Source organism: Antechinus flavipes, chromosome 1, assembly GCF_016432865.1.
Source record: "Antechinus flavipes isolate AdamAnt ecotype Samford, QLD, Australia chromosome 1, AdamAnt_v2, whole genome shotgun sequence".
Classification (NCBI taxonomy): domain Eukaryota; kingdom Metazoa; phylum Chordata; class Mammalia; order Dasyuromorphia; family Dasyuridae; genus Antechinus; species Antechinus flavipes.
Window position 1 is genome coordinate 663,721,619 of NC_067398.1, and position 22,335 is coordinate 663,743,953.

A 22,335-nucleotide genomic window follows, 5' to 3' on the forward strand; every position below is an offset into this window, starting at 1 on the left:
AGATAGACTATGTTGATAATGATACAGTCCTATACAGATGATTTATTCGTTTCGGAGTCTCTAAGTTTTCTTTTGTGTATGTCATCTGCTGGCCTTTGTGTGCCGTCTGCAGCTTTTGCAAAACTCCCCCCAAATTCCCATTTAATTTCTTATGCCAACCTATATCCAAATCAGGATGGGGAAAGTGTCAATGTGGAAGGGATAATCGTTAGTTATCCTTGACTTTGGCTGTCCATGTTTGAGGGAGGTCTCTATATTTCCAGGGACATGCCTTACTCCCTTTCTCAGAGATGACCCCAATACACACTCAGATCAAATGTCTTTGTTCCATAAAAGTCCATTTACTACAGAAAACAAGGATGACAAAGTCTTTATATAGATAATGCAAACCCAGGTAACAGAAGAAGGGTCCCACTTTAGAAACTGTTCCTCTGGTGGTTCTGGTCTGGACACCTCCATCCCCCCTCCCTTATACCCAGTCCACTTTTGGCTCCGTGGAGGCCCTGGCAGCCTGCAAATGAGCCTGGATCCATGCTGAGCCCACCCACTCTCAGCTGCTCCTCATATCCCCTTTTCTTGATCATTGTCTTCCTTTCCTCTAGTCTAGATATCTGATTCCTCTTCCAGAAACATTTATTTTTAGGTCTCTCCAAGGGGAAAAAATTTCAGAAGTTTTAGGTTTGAAAATCCTAAATTAAATTAATCCTAAATTAAAAATCCTAAATAAAAAAATGACACCTTGGACATGCCCTTTCCCCTCCTTAAGCCTCCATTTGTCCATTCGTTAAAGGAGAGGTTTGAATATAGATAATATTGCAGGTCCTTTTCAGTTTTAAGATTCTGTGATTCAGATCCAAGTCCCAGTTGGGCCCCTCACATGCTGCCCTCACTAGCAAGGTCATCCTCTTCTCACTTCCGTGCCACTCACTCAAACCTTAGTTCAGCTCCATCTGTAGGGTTTTCCTCACTCTCCTAACAGGAGGACGCTAGAAAGTCCAATCAACCATACAATAGTTAACTTTGTAAACTGTGGCTTGTTATCATGGAACTTCAGCTATCTGTTTTCAGAGTCTGTGGTTGCTTTGGGAATCCAAACCTCCAACTTTAGGCAAGAAGGCTTGAGAACAGAGTTAGACCTGGGGGAGAGGGGATCTCCAAGCCCCCGGGATCTCTAGAGAATAAACCATAGGTCCTCCAAGTCATTCTATGTGTACCTTTCCATCTCAAGCCAGAGAGAAGATGGAGAAGGGAAATTAAGTGATTGGCTCAATGTTCTGTGTTACTGGTGATCTCAGTAGATCCCCCCCATGGAGATCTCCGTCCAGCTTTGGGATGACAAGGTAGATGGATCATGACAGGGGAGGATGATCAGAACTGAAGACTATACCATGCAAAAATCAGCATAAGGAACTAGAGAATTTAGCAGAAATGTGAGCACTATTTGAATGGCTGTCATGGGGAGGTGAGAAGGGAGACTCTTATTCTGCTTGGCCCCAGATGGTGGAACCAGGAGTGATGGAGAGAATATAAAAGAAGCAAATTTGGGAACTTCATATTCCAACATTTCAAAGGAAAATTCTCAGTGTAAAGAAAATCTTGCTAACACTTAGAGCTGGCCAAAAATGGAATCAGCTGCTTTGAGGTAGGGTAGTCAGTTTTCCCTCACTGGAAGACTTCAAAGAGATGGGATGGCTTCTTGTTGCAAGTCTTGTAGAGGGGATTCTTCATCGGGTAGGGTTGAGATAGTTGACTTCTGAGGTCATTTCAAAGTCTGAGATTCAATGATTCAATAACCAGAACTAGGGAAATGAAGCTGGCCCTCAGGAAGATTGGGTGGAGGTCGCAGTGTCTCTTGGTCATAGTATCCTTTCAGCAGTCTTTCTTGTTCTCTTTGTGCTGATCGAAGGTGGGAGGACGGAGGAAAAAGGCTGGCCATCGGAGGCAGCGGTAGGCCAGAAGATGGATCCCCACAGCATAGAGAAGGTTGAGGATAAAGAGGAAGGACCAGACATCTTCAGGGGTTCGGTAGGTGTAGGGGGTGTGAGGATGCATTGAGGCACCGATGTGACAGAACTGGGCCTGTCACAGAAAAGCAGAGTATGAGGAGGAGGTCAGTATACCCCAGGAATCCTAGGGATTAGGGCACTGGGAATGGAGCTGCTCAGCAAGGAATCCTAAATCCCTTTCAGTTTTCACTATTATCCACCCTATGGCCTGGCCAGCACTAATTGTCTCACTCTGAATTCTTTCAGTCTCTCTCAACATGGCTCTAGATCTGTTTCTTTTTGCCTCAGTCCCCCTTCAGCGAGTGTTTTAGTCTGTCTTTGTCTCTTAGTCTTTGTCTCTCTCAATCTGTATGTGTCTTAATTCATATGTATCTTAGTATATGTCAGTGTTTTTGCCCATCCCAGTCTCTCTGAGTATCTCTAAGGATCTCATTCTCTCTGTGTCTCAGATTCTGCCTGCCCTATTTCTTTTTAACTACTTTTCTCCACTGGGGATAGCAGTAACTAACTTAAGAAGTCACTCTTCACAATCTCTCTCTCTCTTTTCCTCCCTCCCTTCCTCCCTCTCTTTCTGTCTCTCTTCTCTTTTTCTCTCATGCTCTCTCTCTGGCCCCTCTTTCTCTCATTTCGTTCCTCTTTTTTTCTCTCTCTTCCCTTCCCCTCTCATATTCTCTCCATCCCTCTCTCTCCACTTTCTTCCTCTCCCCTTTTCTCTTTTTCTCCTCTTCCCCTCCTCCTTTTCCCTTCCTTTTTCTCTCCTCTCCAACTTTCCCTCCTTTATCATATTCTCTCCTCCCCTCCTCCTCTTGCCCACTCTCCTCTTCCTCTACCTTTTTCTCCTCTTCCTCCTCATCTCTTTCTGTCTGTTTCTATCTGTCCCTCTGTCTTTCTCTCTGTCTCTGCCTGTCTCAATCTCTGTCACACACACACATACATATGCAACTTACACATACATGTAAGTTATTTGGTCATTGTCATTTTCTTTAGGAAATTATGAGAGAGACAGAGAGAGAGACAGAGAGAGAGAGAGAGAGAGAGAGAGAGAGAGAGAGAGAGAGAGAGAGAGAGAGAGAGAGAGAGAGAGAGAGAGAGAGGAGAGAGAGAGAGGAGAGAAAGACAGAGACAGAGAGAGAAAAAGAGAGAGAGGAGAGAGAGACAGAGAGACAGAGAGAGACAGAGAGAGAGAGAGAGAGAGAGAGAGAGAGAGAGAGAGAGAGAGAGAGAGAGAGAGAGAGAGAGAGAGAGAGAAGAGAGAGAGACAGAGAGAGAGAGAGAGAGAGAGAGAGAAGACCCCCACATGTTTTGTTGTGGACTCATTGGGACAATGCCTGCCCTGATCCTCCTCCCTAATCCCTTTCCCCACCTTCCCTCCCCACCACTTGCAACCTCCTCCCTTACCTGGCCCAAGGCTCCCGCAAACACCAGCGCCCAGTCTGGAAGCCAGGTACAGCCAGGCCACAAGAGGCCATAAGCAGCCAGGATAAAAAAAGGCAGGGCATAGAACAGGAACACCAACATCTGGAAACCGAAGAGATCTGAATCCATCATCCGTTGTGACTCCCCTTCCCTTTATCCCAACTCCATAAGTCCCAGAAAAATGAGAAGCAGATTATATCGAGGACATCCCATACTCGCCTTTCACATTAGAGTGAGTTTTCTTGTCTCCCCCTCAGCCAGCCAGAGGTCAGGAACCGGACCCCATCCCTCCGTCATTCCCCTTCCTCTCCCTAGTAGGTAGCTCTCCCACCTCCACCCTCCCGGGCTGTTGAAAGGAATTTCTGAAGGGTTGAGGACAATCTCACCTGCACCTTGGGATAGGCCACGGGGTCTCTCAGATACGGCTCATACTGATACACATAGATGAAGCAGGAATCCGTGGGACAATCTAGGACCACCTGGAAGCACAAACAGAATTGGGCCCAAGTACTCTCAAAATGCCAAAGTTCCAAAGGACAGAGTTACAGCAGCAACCACCATACATCCCCGAGCTCCTAAGCCTTAGCTCAGCCTTGGAGAGCTCATCCCAGCTGAAGGTGACTGAAGGCTGGTCTGGGAGGCCATTTCCCCAAGAAAAGAGGTCTATCAAAGAACTGGGATGATCTGGCCAGAGGCAGAGGAGAGCTGAGGAAGAAGGGTCCTTAGGGAAAGACAATCTAACTGGGACATCCACTGAAGAGACTCACCAGGCCACGGAAGATGGTAAACAATCCCGCCAGAAGCAGATAGATAAACAGAGCCAGGTCCCAGGGCCTCTGGAGCAGCCCCTTCTTGTGTTCTTCAATGATCTATGCAAGAGACACACACATACCCAAAGAGCAAGAGAAACAGAGAGACTGAGTCAGAAAATGGGTGACAGTTAGAGGTAATTTTTTACTGAACAGAATTTTCCCTTTCTTTTTTTGGCACAAGATGTAGCTCATGAAAGGGGAGAAGGGGAGAAAAGTCTATTGATTTTTGAAATGAAATGAACATGAAAGTTAAAAGAGAGACCACATGGTCCTAACTTACATCAGAGATCGATGATCCCAGCCATTGGTGTGTTCCTTCCATTGAGGCTGATCACCCCCTACTCTGTGCCACTTGGGGAAGTGGGAGATGCTGGGGCTTAATTCCATCACCCCAATGACACCCCAGCAATGAGCCTCCTGACCTCAGCTCAGGCGATTCTCAGGAAGCAAACACCTCTATATACTTGGATATGGTCCTAATAAAACTATTGGAAACCCAGATACTACTGTACGTAGCAGGAGATAGTGGGAATCAGGAAAGGATTATGATGGGGGAGAGGAGGTAGAAGTGTGGGGTCATACAGAGCTGATGCTCAGAGAAGAGGGGTGCATCCTGGACCAGGAAATGGATAATTCAGAGGTCTTTTTTTTAATTTTAGAAATATTTCAATCTTTTTTTAAATAACTTTTTATTTACAGGTTATATGTATGGGTAATTTTGCAGTATTGACAATTGCCAATCCTTTTGTTCCAATTTTTCCCCTCCTTCTCCCCACCCCCTCCCCTAAAGGGCAGAATGATCAGTAGATGTTAAATATATTAAAGTATAAGTTAGATACACAATAAGTATATGACCAAACCTTTATTTTGCTGTGCAAAAAGAATTGGACTCTGAAATATTGTACAATTAGCCTGTGAAGGAAATCCAAAATGCAGGCAGGCAAAAATATAGGGACTGGGAATTCAATGTAATGGTTCTTAGTCATCTCCCAGAGTTCTTTCACTGGGTGTAGCTGGTTCAGTTCATTAATTCAGAGGTCTTAAGAGGAGGGAGAGGAACCCAGGTCTGAGGGGAAGGAGATAGGAAGCTGAATAGGGTTTTTAACTCTGAGAGATCTCCAGGGATATGAACCTAAGTTAGACCCATTAGATTATTGATCCCAATCATATTTCTGAATGTACTCTGAACTTCAACTACACTTCAAGATAGGTGATTTCATGGCACCATGGGATGCTGAACTCTGTGAAGGAGAACAAAAGTCTAGAGGCCTGCAAACTTAAACTCACATGGGAAGGAAGCCTGCCAGGACATGCATTACCTTCCAGATAACCTATATACAAACATGTGAAAGACCACTGGACTTGGAGAAGACTCAGGCTTGTGTAAATCACTTTTTTACTCCACGCCTCACTTTATTCATCTATAGAATGAGAATAATACACTACTGTCTTTCCAGAGCTATGTGAGAATTAAAGGAAATAACATGGAAAACACTACAAAAAATATGAGTTTTATCATCACAGAGGCAGCAAGATGGTTTAGTGGTTAGTGCGGGACTTGGAATCAAAAAAACTTAAATTCAAATACTGCTTCCGACACTTACTAGCTATGGGACCTTAGGAAAGTCACATACTCAAGCTTCCTCAGTTTCCTCATCTGTAAAATGAAGATATGGCATGTTTTTCACTTAGTTGTTGCAAGGATCAAATGATATGTGTAAAATCCTTTGTAAAATTACCTATTACTATCATCATGATAAGGGCTTTCTAGAGACAGTATCTCCTTCATTGATCTGAGGCACTGGCCAGAGTACAAGAAAGGATATAACTCCAGGAAACTTACCATATTGGCCGTGTAGCCTGTTGGGCCACGGTCCTGGCTGAAGAGGTGTAGACCAGCCCAGCAAGGGATTAACATATAGGGAATATTAAATAAGAAGGACAATCGGAGCTCCGAGCTGTACTTGCCTGGAGATTGGAGAAAAGAATATTCATTTGAGAAGACAGATCCAAGAACTGACTTTGGCCATGGGACTGCTACTTTCTTTCATCCCCCAACCAAAGTTCTTCCTGCAGCTAGTCCTCACAGTATAATAGCTAGAATTTATATAGTGCTTTAAGGTTTGCAAAACATTTTACAAATATTATTTCATTTGATTTTCTTGGTGCTATAGTTATCACATTTTGCAGATGAAGAAACTGAGGCAGACAGAAGTTATCTGCCTTTTTTTTCCTATTGCAAAAAAAAATATTGATCTTACAGTTACTCCCCTTATTATTCCCCACACATACTTTCAAATCCTTATTCAAAATAAGGTTATTGAATAGTAACCTTATATTGAAATAAGGTTATCTTTAATAACCTTATTCTTCTATCTGTCTGTCCAAATCCTGTAATCAAGGAAGGGAGGGAGGGAGAAAGAGGAGTGAAGGAGGAAGGAAAGGGAGGGAGGGAAGAAGAAAAGAAAGAAAAAGAAAGGTAAGGATGGAGGGAGAGAAGGAAGGAAGAAGGAAGAGAGCTTGAATAGTGGTACAGGGGACTAGCTAGAAGCAAGGCTCATGGTCTGGGGGTACTGCTATTTCTAGAGTTCTTAAGTTTATCTGCCTTTTGGTAGGAGCTGGTTAATAATTGGTGTTGATAATAGTGGGATGGAAGAAATCTTATCCACAGGGATGCTATGATAGCTAGATGTTAACTGCCAGGGCTCTTAAGATAAATAAGACCCGGTTACAAAGCCTCTTTTCTTTGCAGAGGTGAAGGTCTGTGAATATGGAATATTGCATGTACTCTCAAACACAATGGATGTATTCATTGGTTTTTCAGAGCTATTTTATTTTTTTCTTTTTAATCTTTGTCACAACAAATATTTCATTGGAAAGGGGAAAGAGGAAGGCTATATTTGGAGATGAATGTGATGGAAAAAAAAAGATAGCAATAAAATAAAAAAATCAGTTCAATAATACATGCATAAGAAAGGGTAAACCGAGTGCAATGTAAGATGAAGGAGAGAGTACTACTGACCAAGAAGATTAGAGAAAACTTCCTGGAGGAGATGGCATTTGTTTTAGGTTTTAACAAATGGGCAGGAATTTAACAGGCCCTTGTAACACTGTCCAGGTGAGAGAGTAGTTGTGAAGATACTCTCAGATATCTTCCTCTGTAGATGCTGCAGTCAATAGGTACTCAGATAGCCAGAAAAGAAAGGCCCCACCCCAAATTTCTTAACACTATCCAGTGGTTTAATGTCATAAACAGATATGATTTTATTAATAGAAAGGAAATGGAGAAAATACATGATCATCTGCTTTACTGTTACATCCTAAGAACCATGGGCCCTTTCCATACAATTTAAAGCTGAAGAGTCCAATAGGTAAGCTCTTGAAAGCATGGACTATTTTGTTTTTTCTATTTGTATTCCCAGCATTGCCTGGCAAATATTATATAAATGTTTTCCTTCTTTCTTTTCTCCATTTCTTTCTGCTCTCCTTCCTTTCTATTTGTTTTTCTGTTCTTCTTTTCTCCTTTTATTTCTTCCTTTTTCCTTCCTTCCTCCTCACTCCTTTCCTCCTTGCTTTTCTTTTTTCCTCTTCCCTCTCCATGCCTGCCTCCTCCCCACTTTAATTTTCTCCCTCCCTCCCTCCTTCTATCCTTTCCTTTCCGTTCCTTTCTTTTTTCTTCCTTCCTCTTTCTTTCAGTGCCTCTAACAATATTAGTAAATGTTTGTTAAAAGTGAAGAATCCTTCCAAAAGCTGTTAGTAAGAGGCTAAGTTTGGCAAGATGAATCCTCTCCCACCACATACCCCAGAACTGAAAACTTGGGATAGGTCTCCCTCTTCTCCAATGGAAAAAGTGGCTGCTTCTGGGGCAGGGAGGGTAGCATAGGAGAAGTCTGACTGCACTGGTGGAGAAGCTCCTGGCCCGTCAAGTTTCAAAGCTCCCTTCTCTCCTTCTCTCCCTCCCAAACCCCCTTTCTCTGAAGCTTCGCCATCAAGCAGGTCACTTACCAAGCATGTGGTACATCTCAAAGGCATGACACTTACCAAGGATGTTTCCTGGAACAAAAACCATGATGCTCATGACCAGTGATCCCAGCCAGTATAGTCCCAGACTTCTATATCTCTTCCTGAGGGAAACAGGAAGAGAAAATGGGAACATGGGTAAAAGGGTTACAAAAGTAGATCCCCTATACAGAAAGAAAGGCTGGGGAGGAGAGAGCAAGGAAACCAAGTCAAAGAAGGTTTTCAAGGTTGGAAAACAGTAAGAATAATGGGCCAGTGGGAATTCTGACTCTTTTGGCCAAGCCTGAGAATGTCTAGTCTGTTCTGAACCAAGTCTCGAATCTTCTCTAAGCGTTTCTGGCAAATGATCATCAAACCTTCACTTGAAGGTCTCCACTGGGAGCAGTATGGTGGAGGGAGGTGAGCAGAGGCAGGGTGGAGAGAGGGACAGGGTATCATGTTCTGACTATTAGGGTATTTTTCCACAAGTAAAGTCAAAATCTGCCTCCCAGCAGCTGTCCCCCATTGTTTCTAATTCTATCCTCTGGGTTCAAACAAAATGTGCCTGATCCCTCTTCCTGCACATGACAGTCTTTCAAATACTTGCAGACCATTATATGCCCCTTGAGTCTTCTCTTCTCCTGGCTAAACATTCCCAGTTCCTCCAACCAATCCTTGCGAAAGATTTTTTGGCAGCCCTTCAAATACTTGAAGATAGCTTCTTAATTGGTCTCCCTGCTGCCAGGCTCTCCCCTATCTAATCTATTCTTCACCTCATTGCCAAATTGATATTTCTAAAACACACATCTCACTCTGTAACTATGAAACTTCTCTTATCAAAACTTCCGGGGCTTGTACTAGCTTTATGGTCCCAGACAAAATCCTAGTCTGTCATTTTAAAGCCTTTTTTTCCTTCTTTCTTTTCCCTCTCCTTTCTTCCTTCCTTTTAAAATTTTTTTCTTCCATCCTCATTCCTTCCTTTCTCTCTATTTTTCTTCCTTTCTTCCTCCTTCCCTTCCTTTTCCTTCCTCTCTTTCTTCCTCCTCCTTCTTTCTTTTCCTCTCTTCTTCCTTCTTTTTCCCTTCCTCCTTTCTTCCTTTCTTTATATCCTCCCTCCTGCTCTCTTTTTCCCTTCCTTTCTTCCTCCTTCTTTCACCTAATGCTTATTTCAAGGCCCTCTAAACACTAAGTACTTAATAAATGTTTGTTAAAGGTGAAAAATCCTTTCCCAAAATGTGCTGGCAACAGTGTGGTTCCTAACTATGTCTCCAGTTTTATTTTGTGTTATCTCTCTTTTCAAATCTTCCTTCTTGTCAACCTGGCTTTCCAGCTGTTCCTTGAGCAATATTCTCTCATCTCCATGCACCATGTTTGAAATGTACTCCTTTTTTGTTGTTTAGTTGTTTTCAATCATGTTTAACCCTTTGGGATCTTTGGGGGTTTTCTCAATAAAGATACTGGAGGGGTTTGCCATTTCCTTCTCCAGCTCATTTTACAAGAGAGGAAATTGAGGCAAGCAGGATAGAGTGACTTGTCCAGGATCACAGAACTAGTAAGTGTCTGAGGCAGAATTTGAACTCAAGAAGATGAGTCTTTCTGACTCCAGTCTGTGTATTCTATCACTATACCATCTTTTAGTTGTTCAATTGTTTGAATCATCGCAACTCTTCCTGACCCCATTTGGGATTTCTTAGCAAATATGTCAGAGTAGTTTGCTTTTCCTCCTCCAGTTCATTTTACAGATAAGGAAACTAAGAAAAAGCACATAAAGTGCTTGCCCACACAGCTAGTTAGTATCTGAGGGCAGATTTGAATTAAGCAAGATAAATCCTCCTGACTTCAAGGCCCGGCACTCTACCCACTGCGCCACCTAGTCGCTGTCTTGTGAACAACTTTAAACTGAAAGAATTTTATTCTTTAGACTTAAAAGTATTTGTATTGAAATCACATGCAAGCCAGATTACACTTGTTCTGCTTCACCCTGGAGGATAAAATTCGTAGCAATGGAGAGAAACTGAGAAAAGACAGGCTTATACTTGATGTAAGAAAAAACGGTTCAAATAGAAAAATATGTTCAAAATAAGTGCGCATGTATAACATATATCAGATTGCTATTTAGATGAGGGGGGAAAGAGGGAGAGAGAGAAAAAATTGGAACTCAAAATTTTACAGAAATGAATGTTGAAAACTAATTGGAAAAATGGAACTAAAAAATAAAATACTATTGAAATTTCTAAATAAAGGAAAAATGTTTTAATCATTGGAGCTTTCCAGAAGTGCAATGGGCTCTCTCTGAAGGCAATGGGTTCTTCACTGGAGATTTTAAGATTTAAGCAAAGGGTGTCTGAAAGCAGGAAAAAGACTGACTTCTTTGTCTCTGTGACCTTAAGTAAACCTTTCTGAGCTTCAGTTTTGATACATATAAAGTGAAGGAAATGGCCTAGATCATTTTTCATGTTCTGACCATCTAGTTCTAAGAGCCCTGAACTAGTTCTAAGAGCTAGAGCTCAACATCCTATGTTTTGCTGTTCCACATTTACTTCTAACATTCTGGATTTATTTTCTAGAGTTACTTCTAGTTCTGAAATTCTGGATTATAAAGCTCCTATACCCTTGAGAATTTCATGATTTCACCAATTTATTCCAGAACAACAGAAATATTACCCCAAGACTCCTAGAATTGTACCCCAGGAATTAACTTTATTATCTTCTCTAGGAAATGCTTCCTGACTCTCTGCCCCGATGCGTTCCCTGTCTCCTTCCACAATAAGGAACCTCTTCTCTTCTTCCTGCCTCAACTCCTCCAGGAAGCCTTCTTACCTCTTAGCAATGGCCCCCGTCATGATGAGGTAGAGCAGATAATGGACAATGCCGTCCCAATAGCAGCTAAAAATTCCATGGGCTGTGCGCAGGTATGGCTCTCTCTGGAGTAAAACAGGAACAGGAGGGAAGGTGTAAAGCCAGCCTAGAGACAGCTCATGAGTCCTTCCAGCAGAAACAGGGAAGAACAGGGCTTACCTCCCGAGTATAGAATTCCATGAAATCCATCCCATAGCCATCCTCCTGAAGGGCAATGAACAAATCGACGAGGGAGGCGAAGGAAAAGAGGGTAAACACTGTGGGGAAAGCACAGACAGGTCAGATTCCCTGCCCCCAAGGGCCCATCCCAGTAAGGTAATTTAATTCAGCAATGTGTTCAAGGCTCTAGACACTGGAACACAAAAATGAAACAGTCCACAGGCCCCATTCTCAAAAAACGAATAATCTTAATTGGCTTGCAAGGGACCCAAATGCAACCAAACACCAACCAAACCAAATGTTAGAATTAGATCCTTAGACCACAAAACAAGGACTGGATCTTAGAAAATGTAGAGAAGGGACATCCCTGGATGTGGACAACTTCTCAAGACCTTTAGTATACAAAATGTCAGAGCTAAGAGGGCCCTTAAAATGCAGAATAATATCAGAGTGGGAAAGGCCCTTAAAATTCAGTGTCAGAACAAGGACCCTCCAGAGAGCACCGAATGTCAGAGCTAAAAGGTTCCTTGATACATAGAATATTGGATTTGGATAGGCCCTTAGTATATATACAAGGTCGGAGCTAGAAAGACTTTAGGTGTAGAACATGGAGTGTTAGAGAATAGCAGACTTGGGAGGACTACAGATACAGACATAGAATGAAAGAGAGAAGATTCTTTAGAAGATAGAATATCAGAACTGGGAATGGAGAAGATACTGAACAATGAATGACAGAAGATTCGTGGAAACACCGAATGTCAGAGCTGGGAGGACTTGAGAACCCAGAATACAGGATATTGAAAGGGACCTTGGGACTCCTTGATTTGGGAGACAACTAGGCGCATGCTTCCCTGATGCCGGGGCCCCAGACCAAAAGTCATAGTAACAGAGGATTTTCCCCACTGTAAATCCCACTAACCATTCTGTAGCTTTCCATCTCCCTTGCCCCCAAGGACTCACCAGCAAAAAGTGGGTTGTGGGAGATCTTTCCCTGGGCCAGGCTGGAGATGGCCACAAACAGAAGAACCAGGATCATTGCACTCAGGATAGCCACACCCAAGGGACTGGGAAGCAAATGAAGAGTCAAGATGGTACCCAGACAGGAGATAGAGTCTGACACACTTGGGACTATCGGGCAGGACCCTGGCTAAAGTCCAAGGTGTTCACTTTCCCCCTGCCCACTCACTCCCTTCAATTTGACTTTAGCCCTCATCATTTTATTGAAATTTTTTTCTGTAGTCACCAGTGACCTGATTTCCAAAGCTGATGGCATTTTCATAATACTCATTTTGGAACAGCAAAATAGATATGCCCAAGGGGACATGGGTAGTAAACTGGAAATTTCTGCATTGCTTATGCTCATGAATACCTTTCCCACTTTCAATACTTTTCCCTTCCCTTGACATCTATAACACTCTTGGTTCTCCTAACTTGTCTTCTTAACATTACTTCTAAATTCCCTTTTCTGCTCCTGGAGTGTTTATTACCATTTATCATTTTTTTATTTATTACCAAGTGTCAGGCACTGTACTAAGCTCTGGAGATGCAAAGAAAGGCAGGAGAAGGAGGAGACAACATCTAAACAACTTCATGTGTACAAAATATAGAGAGTGTAGATGGAAGATAATCTCGGAGGGGAAGCACTAGAACTAAAGGGGAGGAAAGTCCCTGAATGAGAGCAACTTCCCAAGACCCTCCACCTGCTTCCTCTGTAAAGTCTCTCATCCATTCCCGAATTTTCTCCATCCCCAACTTCTCCACAGACTGAGTTCTAGTCCCAGACATCTTTCTGATTTTCAGCTAAACATCTCCATCTGTGGGTTCTACTGGAACTTCAACTTCATCATGTTCAAGGCTGAACCCAGCCTTTTATTGCCAAATCCATTCCCAGTTTTCCTATTTCTGTTGCTAACAGAGGTAACTAGGTTGTGCACTGGGTCTGGACTTAGAAAAAACTGGTTTCAACTCCAGCCTCATACACTTATTAGTTGTGTGAGCAAGTCACTTAACCTTTTTTTGCTTCAATTCAACCACCTCAACTGTAAAATGAGGATAATGATAAAACTTATCTCCCAGGATTGTTATGAGGATAAAATGAGAATGCTTAGTACAGTGAATGGTACGCAGTAGGTGCCATATAAGTGCTTATTCCTATAAAAAGTTTGCAAACTTTAAATTAATATGTATATAATGAAATACAAAGTGTAAATTAAATACAGAGAGGGAAGAAGAGAGGTAATCAATCAACAAGCATTTATTAAGTGTGTACATAGCTAAATACAGGAGATATAAGAAAGGCAAAATAGTCCCTGCCCTAAAGAAGCTTTCATTTTAACATGAAAGACAACATGTAAATAACTAGTTACATATAAGATATAGATCTGAGAGAAACAAGACAGTTTTAGAGGGAAATATGTAAATATAGAAAGGAGCCAAGTTATGAAAAGTTTTAAATGTCAGTGGATTTCTTTCTCTTTTTTTATCGTAGATGTAATTGGGAGACATTGCAGTTTAAACATTCACCCAGTCAGACTTGTGCTTTAGCAAAAATTGCCTTGAAAATCCTGTGGAAGATGGAGTAGGGAGAGACTTGAGGCAAGGAGACCAATTAGGAAGCAACAGTCCCGATGAGCTATGATGAGGGCCTGTATTAGAATGTGGCTGTGTGAATGAGATCTTCTCATTAGATAATATGGAGTGAGAAGAATGAGAGTCAAGAATGGCTCTACGGCTAAACCTAGAAGTTATGGTAACTGGAAGGGGTATGATATCTTTGCTAGTAATAGGAGATTTTGGAAGAGGAGACGTTTTCTGGGGAAATACAATGAGTTCTTTCTGGATATATTTAGTTTGTGATGCCATGAGACATCTAGTTAAAAGTATCCAATAGGAATTGGAGCTCAATGGAGGGACTAGATCTGGATTGAAAGATTACAGAGTCATCTTTCTAGGTATGATCATTGAACAGATAGAAACTGATAAGTTCACCAAATGAGACTGCATAGTGTGAAAAGAGGAGAGGTCTCAGGACAGTGCCTTGGGAGACACCCAGAGTTACGATGAAGACCCAGTAAAGGAGACAGCAGGATTGGTCCAATTGGGAGGAAAAAACAGTCAATATTACCCATTTCTTCAGAGATAACAGGAATGATAAAGACAAAGAAAATGCCATTGTATCTAACATTTAAGAGATGATTAACTTGGAGACAGTCATTTTTGTTAAGTGATAAGGTTGGGAGCCAGACTATAAGGAGCTGAGAAACAAGTAAGAAGAAAGGGAATGAAGATGTCTGTTTCTAGGAACTTGGCCATGAAAGGAAAGAGAAATTTAAGATGATAACTTGAAGGGATGTAGGGTCAACTGAAGCCTTTTTAAAGGACTCAGGGTGGTTTGTGGGCTGCAGGGATGCAGCAACTGGTACTTAAGAAGAGACTGATGATGAGAAAGGAAATGATTGTAAGGGTAATTTTCCTGTGGAGATAGGTAAAGAAAGAAAGAATGAAAGATGACAAGATTTTGAGATGTAGAGTGGAAAGGAAGAGAGAGCTCTTTAGTTCCTGAATAAAGTACAAGGAGAGATCCTCTGCTGAGAAGGGTGAGGAGTGGGTGATGTGGGTAATTTGAGGAGGAAAAAAAAAGTTTTAAAACATCTACAGTGGCGAGTGTGAAAATCAATTAGGAGTAAAAGAATTGCTTTTTGGTAATTAAACCCCTTCGAGATTAGACAACATAAATGTGCAACGGACCCAGTCTGCACAGTTGGACTACTACCTTCATTGACCAGTACATAAGTAAGGACAAAAGAGGCAGATAGTGGGAGTAATCCAGGGGTTGCTTTGTTTTTAGCAAGTATGAGTTGTATAAGGACACATTATTTTTTCTAACTAGGGTATTGAGGAAAGGGAAAAAAGCTCTAATCTAAAAGAAGGCTCAACTGGGTCCACAGCCTCCCTAACAGATCATAGACATATGTAATGGGGATAAATGCAGAAGTTTTTATTTATAATTTGGGACTTAGGGGAGAAAGCAAATAGCCCAGAGCAGGAATGTCACTGAATGTCATAGCTCAGAGGATCCTGAACAAATAAGAGTAACAAGTTGGTATAAGAGCTGCAAATACCTGACAGATCATGTAAACCAACCTTCTATCTGATACCATAAGGGAATGCCTTTTACAGCTCTCCTTATGGATAATTAAGAGATAGTTTAATTCTCCAAAGTCTTTCTCCCTTTCCCCCTTATATCTTCTTTTTCTCATCCACCAAAAAGCACCTATTTTATTTTCCAGATGGAAAAATTGAAGCCAGAGAGAAATTAGGGCTTGTGGGAAAAACATTCCAAAGCAAACTTTCATAACCTGACCCCAACCCATATTTTAATATTCATGGAATAGGGGGAGTTCAAGGGTCAAGAGCTAGGATTTTGTTGCATCCTTCGTTGGCCTTAAAGTACCCCTCCTTTCTAAGTCATAGAATGGGACACATAGTTTCTTCCAGCTGTGACATCATTCACTTTATAATCAGAACATCTGGATTCAAATCTCACTTCTACTTACTATTTGTATGACTTTAGGCAACATACTTTCCTTCTCTGGACCTCAGTTTCCTCATCTGAAAAATGAAAGGATTGGACTAAATGGTGGTTCCTTCCAATCCTAATCCTGATGAAGCTTCTATTCTCTGAACATATATGTTCTTTCTAGTACTCTAATGCTCTGTTTTGTAACAGTAAAGAAAGGATTGTGGAACACATTTTGTGTACAGGATTGACCTCAACTGAGGTCATCAAGGATTGTCACAAATGTGCAGACCGCTCAAATGTGAGACTGCTCTCTCTGCAGACTGCCTCTCTTCTGACCTACCCACAAACTCAAAACCAGTAGAATGAGACTTGTGCTGGTCACATAGGTAGCAGGGGGAGGCCTCTATGTCAGGAGGTTCAGAGTCCAAAGTAAGCAGGTGGAGAAAAGTGTGACCGTCCCAGGAATACAGCTTGTTAGAATTAAAAGGGACCTCAGGGATCATCCTATCTGACCACCTTGTTTCACAGGTTGGGAAGCAGAGGCTAAAAGGCCAACTGATTTCCTAACATCACCAAGTAGCCTGATATTCTTGAATAGTGACAAGCTTTTAGACCAAAAAAAAAAACCAAAAAGAAACCCCTCCCACCCCGACTCCTATGTGTCTGGCTCCATTAAAATGCTACCTTTGGGAGTTTACAGTGTATCTGGGGAGACAAAGTAACCATAAAAAACACAGATTAACAGACTATAGATTAAGCAATTGTTTCATATTTAATTACTGGGGGAGGGGAAGACAGACCAGTGAAGTCTGGAGAAGGCAGGGAAAGCTTGCTGGGCATGAAATTTAAGTTGGGTCTAGAGAATTATAAAGGATTTAGATAAGCGGAGAGGGAGAAGGCAGGCATTTCTAACTGAATTTAAGATAAGGATTGTTGTGGGGGTGGTAAGGAGACTGATCTGGCTCATCAGTTTATCAAATATTTATTAAGCTAATGTGTACTCAACATTTTGATTGGGGACCTAGAAATTAAAAAGTCCTTTCCCTACAGGAACTTACATTCTATGGGGAGAGACAACATGTATGTATGTATGTATGAAATAGATTGGGAGTCTTCTGGGAAAGGAAGCATTAGCAGCTGAGAGGTAGAAGTGAGAAAAGATTTCATGTTAAAAGTAAAGTTTGAACTGAATCTTAAATGGAATTAAGAATTTTAAGATGAGAATGCAAAAGTGTGGAGAAAAGAGATGGAGCATTATAGTTTAGGAACATTTAAAAAAAATAAAACTATTGCTGGACCAAAGAGTATGAGGAGAGAAATTTTAAATAAGCTTAGAAAAGTAAGTAGGATCAGGTTGCAAAGGGTTTGAAATGCTCCTCAAAAAAATCTGTATTTGATTTTAGAGGCAATAAAGAACCAGGGGAGTTTATTAAGGAAGGAGTCATGTAGTCAGACCAGCACTTTAAGAAAATCACTTTGGCACCTATGTGTAGAATAGAGTGAAGTAGGAAAAGCAAATAAAAGGCAATTGAAATAGTCTGATTGAGAAGTGATGAGGGCCTGAACTAGGCTGCTAATCAAATGAGTAGCAAGAAGGGGCCTGTCTGGGAGCATGCTTCTCAGCTCCTAACAGAGAGGTAATAGATAGGCTGCAGAAAGAAACATGTTTTGTTTTGTTTTTTCAGATATGACCAATGTGGAAATTTATGTTGCTTAACTGCCTGTTACTAGGATTTTCCTTTTCTTTTTTTTTAATGGGGTAGGATGAGAAAGCGAGAACATTTATTTTTGTTCATTGGAAAAATAAAATAATTTTTAAAAGAAATAAAGAAACTGGGAGGCAAGAGATTATATAGAATTATTGAGAATCGTCAACTGATAGAAATGTGAAGTGTGAGAGAATGAAGAGTCAAGGATAATTGAGGCCATGAACCCAGATGACTGGGAGTATGGTGTGTACTCTGCAGAAATGGAGATATTTGGAAGGGGGCAAAATGATCTTTTATTGATTCTATTTACAATTCATTGATTTTTGTCTTGTCACATTGCCTAAATCATGGGATTTTTTGGTCTCTTAGTTCAGAAATTCAGCTGTTACAGACATCCAGTTCTCCTTTAATCAGTCTTCTATTCTTTCCTCAAGGAAATCCGTTATCCTTGAGGGATGCAGGTGGACATCAGGGAGTTTAGTCTGGTATCTTTATAACATCAAACTATCCTTCAAGTAAATAGTAAATATCAGTGCAGGGATCTGAACCCAGTTCTTCTCATTTCAAATCCAATAAGTACTCAATTAGATAAATAAGAGTGATAGAACTGTTCAAGTAGGAAGGAGCTACTAGACTTTGAGACTGGCTGGGAGTCAGGAGCTAAAATAGGCCTGAACAACTAACGTTTGATTCCAGCTTCTTAAACTGTGGTTCTTGACCCCATTTGGGATCTTGTAATTGGATATAGAGGTGGTAAAATTATGATTTATTATCAGTAAATGTCTTATTTATATACCTATTTTACATACTTATATTTGCAGTCACATAAAAAATTTTCAAGTGAAAAGGGGTCATGAGTGGGGAAAGCTTAAGAAACCCTGACTTACATAATGTAGTTTAGATTAGTCCCTAACTCTAAAACTAGTTAGATTTCTTTTTATAGACACATCTAATTATATTCCTTTGTTATTATTTCTGAGTCTGGATGTTTTCTTTTCCTTTGCTAATTTTCTTCTATTAGACCGACCTACAACTTCATTAATGTAGGGAGTTCCCCTCTGATGTAAGGAAAGGGAAGAGAATGTAAATTCTTTCTGTCAATGCAATACCAAGAGGGAACTGCTATGAAGCTTATAGTTTAAGAGAGTTGTCTGGCATGCTAAGAGATTAAATGGCTTGCCCAGCCACAGAGACCATACATATCAAAGGTAAAATGCTAATCCAGGATTTAATGACTCTGAGACCATCCTTCTATACACTACACCATGGTCTTAAACTCGATGATCTATCTACATTAGCTTTTTTGTTTCTATAACAGGTCCAATATCCATGCTTTTCAACTGGCCTAGAATATTCCTTTTTCCCAGATGCTGAAACCTCTTTGCTTTCTTGGCTTTTTTTTTTTTTTTTTAAGACTCAGCTCAAATCCCACCTTCAGCAAAAGGCCTTTTTCAAGTCTTCTCCTGCTAGAGCCTTCCCATGTACTGTTATTATTCATCCTTCATTTTTGAAGAGGACCAATGATATCATGGGATGGTAGCTTAATTTGCTTGAGAAGTGGATTTAAGTGAGACAGTTGCACAGTCATCAACCTCTCTTCCAAAGTTATTCAAGTCCAACAGCAGGACAAAAGTCAAAATGACTGGCATCTTCAACGTCTGACAAAGATTTTAGCTGCCTTCAGGGTCTTTGGAACAAATTGTTCTCAAATGCCCATTCTGCCAAGGGAAGTCTTCACAAGCTTTGGGCTAGATATCCCCCAAATTCACTGAAAGGCGAAATCAAGATAGTTTATTGTGATGTGGCCACTATGCAAGCTACAGCTTCTTGGAGCCCCAGGTGACAAGGTGGACACCAAAGGTAGATATGGAGTCCAGTGTAGGGCTCGGTAACACCTCACACCAGGGTTGCTAGTGCTCCCTGAACACCCCATTCATTCCAAAATTATTTGTTGTTGTTGTTATTCAGTCATGTCAAATTCCTCATGCCCTGTTTTTGGATTTTGGATTTACTTGGAAGAGACACTGAAGTGATTTGTCATTTACTTCTCCAGCTCATTTTATAACTGAGGAAATGGAGACAAAGAGAAATGACTTGCTCAGAGTCACACAGCCAGTGTTTGAGACCAGACTTGAAATCAAGAAGATGAGTTTTCCAGACTCCAGGCCCATCGTTCTACCCATCTGCACTACTTAGCTGCCCACATACTTAGTACCTATTAGATAAGTATTTACAACTGAAATGATTGAACAATAATGCAGCAAACAATGGGAATAAAGAAGATCAATCATGGAATCATGGCAAAGATAGGATGAACCATAGAAATCATAGAGCTCCCACACTTCCTCCCCATCATCACTTAGGGGCAGTCTGTCACAGAGAAAAACAGCGTTGTCTTTGGAATCAAAGACCTCTGGTTCAAATTCTGACTCTGATGTAATCGGATTCTGACAATGATGACTTCTCTGGGTCTCAGTTTTTTCATAAAATGAGAGAGTTGTATTAGATTGCCTCTGAGGTCTCTCCCACTTCTAAATTTATGAAGCAGTGAACAGAGCAGGAAACTAGGGAGTAATTTTCCTAAGATCACACAGCTAGTTAATATCATAAAAAAAAAATGGGATTGCCAGAAGGAATCCATCTTCAGTCATTAAGGTGCCTCTCAAAAATCAATCCAGGGAACCTTCATTTAGAATACAACTACTAAAAATGGGAAATTGTATCATATTAAGGAGGAAGAGGGTAGTGTCTTCCAGGAGTCCAGAAAAACAGAGTGAAAATGTGTTGATGGCTATCAAAGCTGGAGTAAGCTGGCCCTTAGAATCATCTAGTAACAACTCCTTAATATATAGATGAAAAAGCTGATTCCTGAGAGGGTCAGTAATTTGGCTAAGGTCCCACACTGGAAATCTTGGATAGAACTGTTACCCTATGTATGTAATACAAGATATCTTTACCATGAACCTTGGCCCTTGAGTATCAAATTTACATTTAGTTAACCTACTCTGTTATTGTTCTCTATTGGAAGTGTGTGATAAATCCAGCCTTTAATCACACCATGGATCTAAGAGGGCAGGAACTGTTATCTCCTATGGAGACTAAAACAGGAACAGGAAAACCAAATGCAGCTCAGTGACTGGCAGCCAGTCGTTGGTTGGCAGTATTGGGAAGCAGCTTTTCTGGGACTTTTATTGTCCCACCAATTGTAGCAGCTGGCCACCCAAAGTGTAACCCTCTTATAGGTCTGCTTCTATGACCAGTCTGGGTCATCAGAAATGGCTTAATCTGCCTCTCAAGCCCCATGAGCCTCAAAGGAGAAACTCCTAATCTTGTCAATTTAGCTAGGCTCTTTAGGAAAGAGAATGCATTTCCTGCTTCCCACCAACACTCTGAGGCAGGGGGCGGGGAGGGGGGGACAGAGAGGGGTGACCATGGGGAAAGTGGGTAGGAGAAAGCACCCTGAGCCTTGTGGCCTGCACTTTAATGAAGGCCAATCTCCTGAATTTATTAGATCCCCCAAGTCCCTGGCACTGGCCTCCACCCCTCTTTTAAAATAAAATTAAATTCCCTCTTAATCGCACGGTGAGTAAATCAGCGTTCTTCTTGCCCTCCTCACTCCCCTCCCCAGCCCCTGCCGTGCCCAGCACTCACTGGGAGAGCTCAGAGAGGCGGTTCAAAATGTAGCACACAGGGAAGGCGGTAAGGGAGAAGGCGATGACCTTTCCGGAGAGTGCGGGAAGCTCCATGGCTGAGGAGGATTTCGGGGCTGGCGATGGCGGAGCGGAAGATAGATGCCACCTGGCCAGGTGCTGTCCGGTCCAATCCGAGCCTCCTCCTCCAGGTGTTCGCCCGTCCTATCCACAGCCAGTTGCCTCGTTTTTTCCTCCCCCGGCCTCCTGCCCACTCGGGCAAGCCTCCCCAAGCTCAGCTCGGGTGGGTCGCCGGGTATCGTAAGGAATTGGCTCCTTCCCGGGCGGCCAACTTGGGAGCCTAAAGCTCCCGGCCGGAGGCCCCGATGCCACCCATCGAGTGACCCAACCCCATGCAAAGGTCACTGGTGCTCATCTCTCTGGAGGTCCTCGATCCCTCCCTCCACCGGGATTTCGACATCTCCGCTGGCCTTTAAAGGAACTGTGACCTCTATCCTCTCACAGCCACACCCACCTTCCCAGTCACAGCCCCGGCCTCCCCCACCACACACAACACAGCTGTCCCAGGGAGAGTCCCCGACTAACCGACCTGCCTCAAGTAATCTTGAGGACAGATCTGGGCCACGCAGCGTTCCCAGGCCAAATCACCAAATAGGTCATTCACCTCACCTGGAAAAGAAAACAAAAAACCTCCAGCAAAGGCAACGTTCCCTACAGGAAAGAGCAATGGATCCAAGGATTTCTGGAATTAAACTAATTGATTCCTATAGTTGCTTCTAGCTTTAAAGGTTTCTTAAGATCCGTGTCTCAGACTTAGATTATTGTGTCCCAAAATGTGGGAGCTCTACTATATATTCTAACCCCCTAACAGTTTACAAATGAAATTTATAGACATTCATCACCTCTGCCTTCTCTTTGTTATTTCCATGGAAAGAGCTGATGAAATAAGACATGATCCCTACACGCTTAATATCTTTTCTTTGCAAACCCATAAAAAAAGGAAAATGCTGAGATTGAGACCGTCTTATTTATACTGCCCCCTATCTCCTAAAACGGGGCTCCGCAAAGAGAAAGCAGTTTAATTTCTACAATCCTCCACAGCAGCTTGATGAGTAGGGGAGTAGGTTCTTGCTGAACTCCAGTGAAATTTTTGCAAGTACTAGGTTTTTAGGAGCCCAAGTGAATTTTCCTAAAGGACAATAA

The 22,335-nt window shown here is 41.8% G+C and overlaps 1 protein-coding gene across 1 annotated transcript; it reads right to left on the minus strand.

The window, feature by feature from the left end:
• Window positions 1-321: 321 nt before the first annotated feature.
• TM6SF2 (transmembrane 6 superfamily member 2) lies at window positions 322-21,514 on the minus strand. Its single transcript, XM_051972000.1, has 10 exons — window positions 21,134-21,514; window positions 12,212-12,315; window positions 11,252-11,349; window positions 11,054-11,157; window positions 8,276-8,358; window positions 6,078-6,202; window positions 4,190-4,291; window positions 3,809-3,901; window positions 3,405-3,524; window positions 322-2,079 (listed from the first exon to the last, which is right to left on the minus strand). The coding sequence occupies exons 1-10, from the start codon at window positions 21,226-21,228 to the stop codon at window positions 1,870-1,872; spliced, it is 1,134 nt and encodes a 377-aa protein (XP_051827960.1). The 5' UTR covers window positions 21,229-21,514; the 3' UTR covers window positions 322-1,869.
• Window positions 21,515-22,335: the final 821 nt, after the last annotated feature.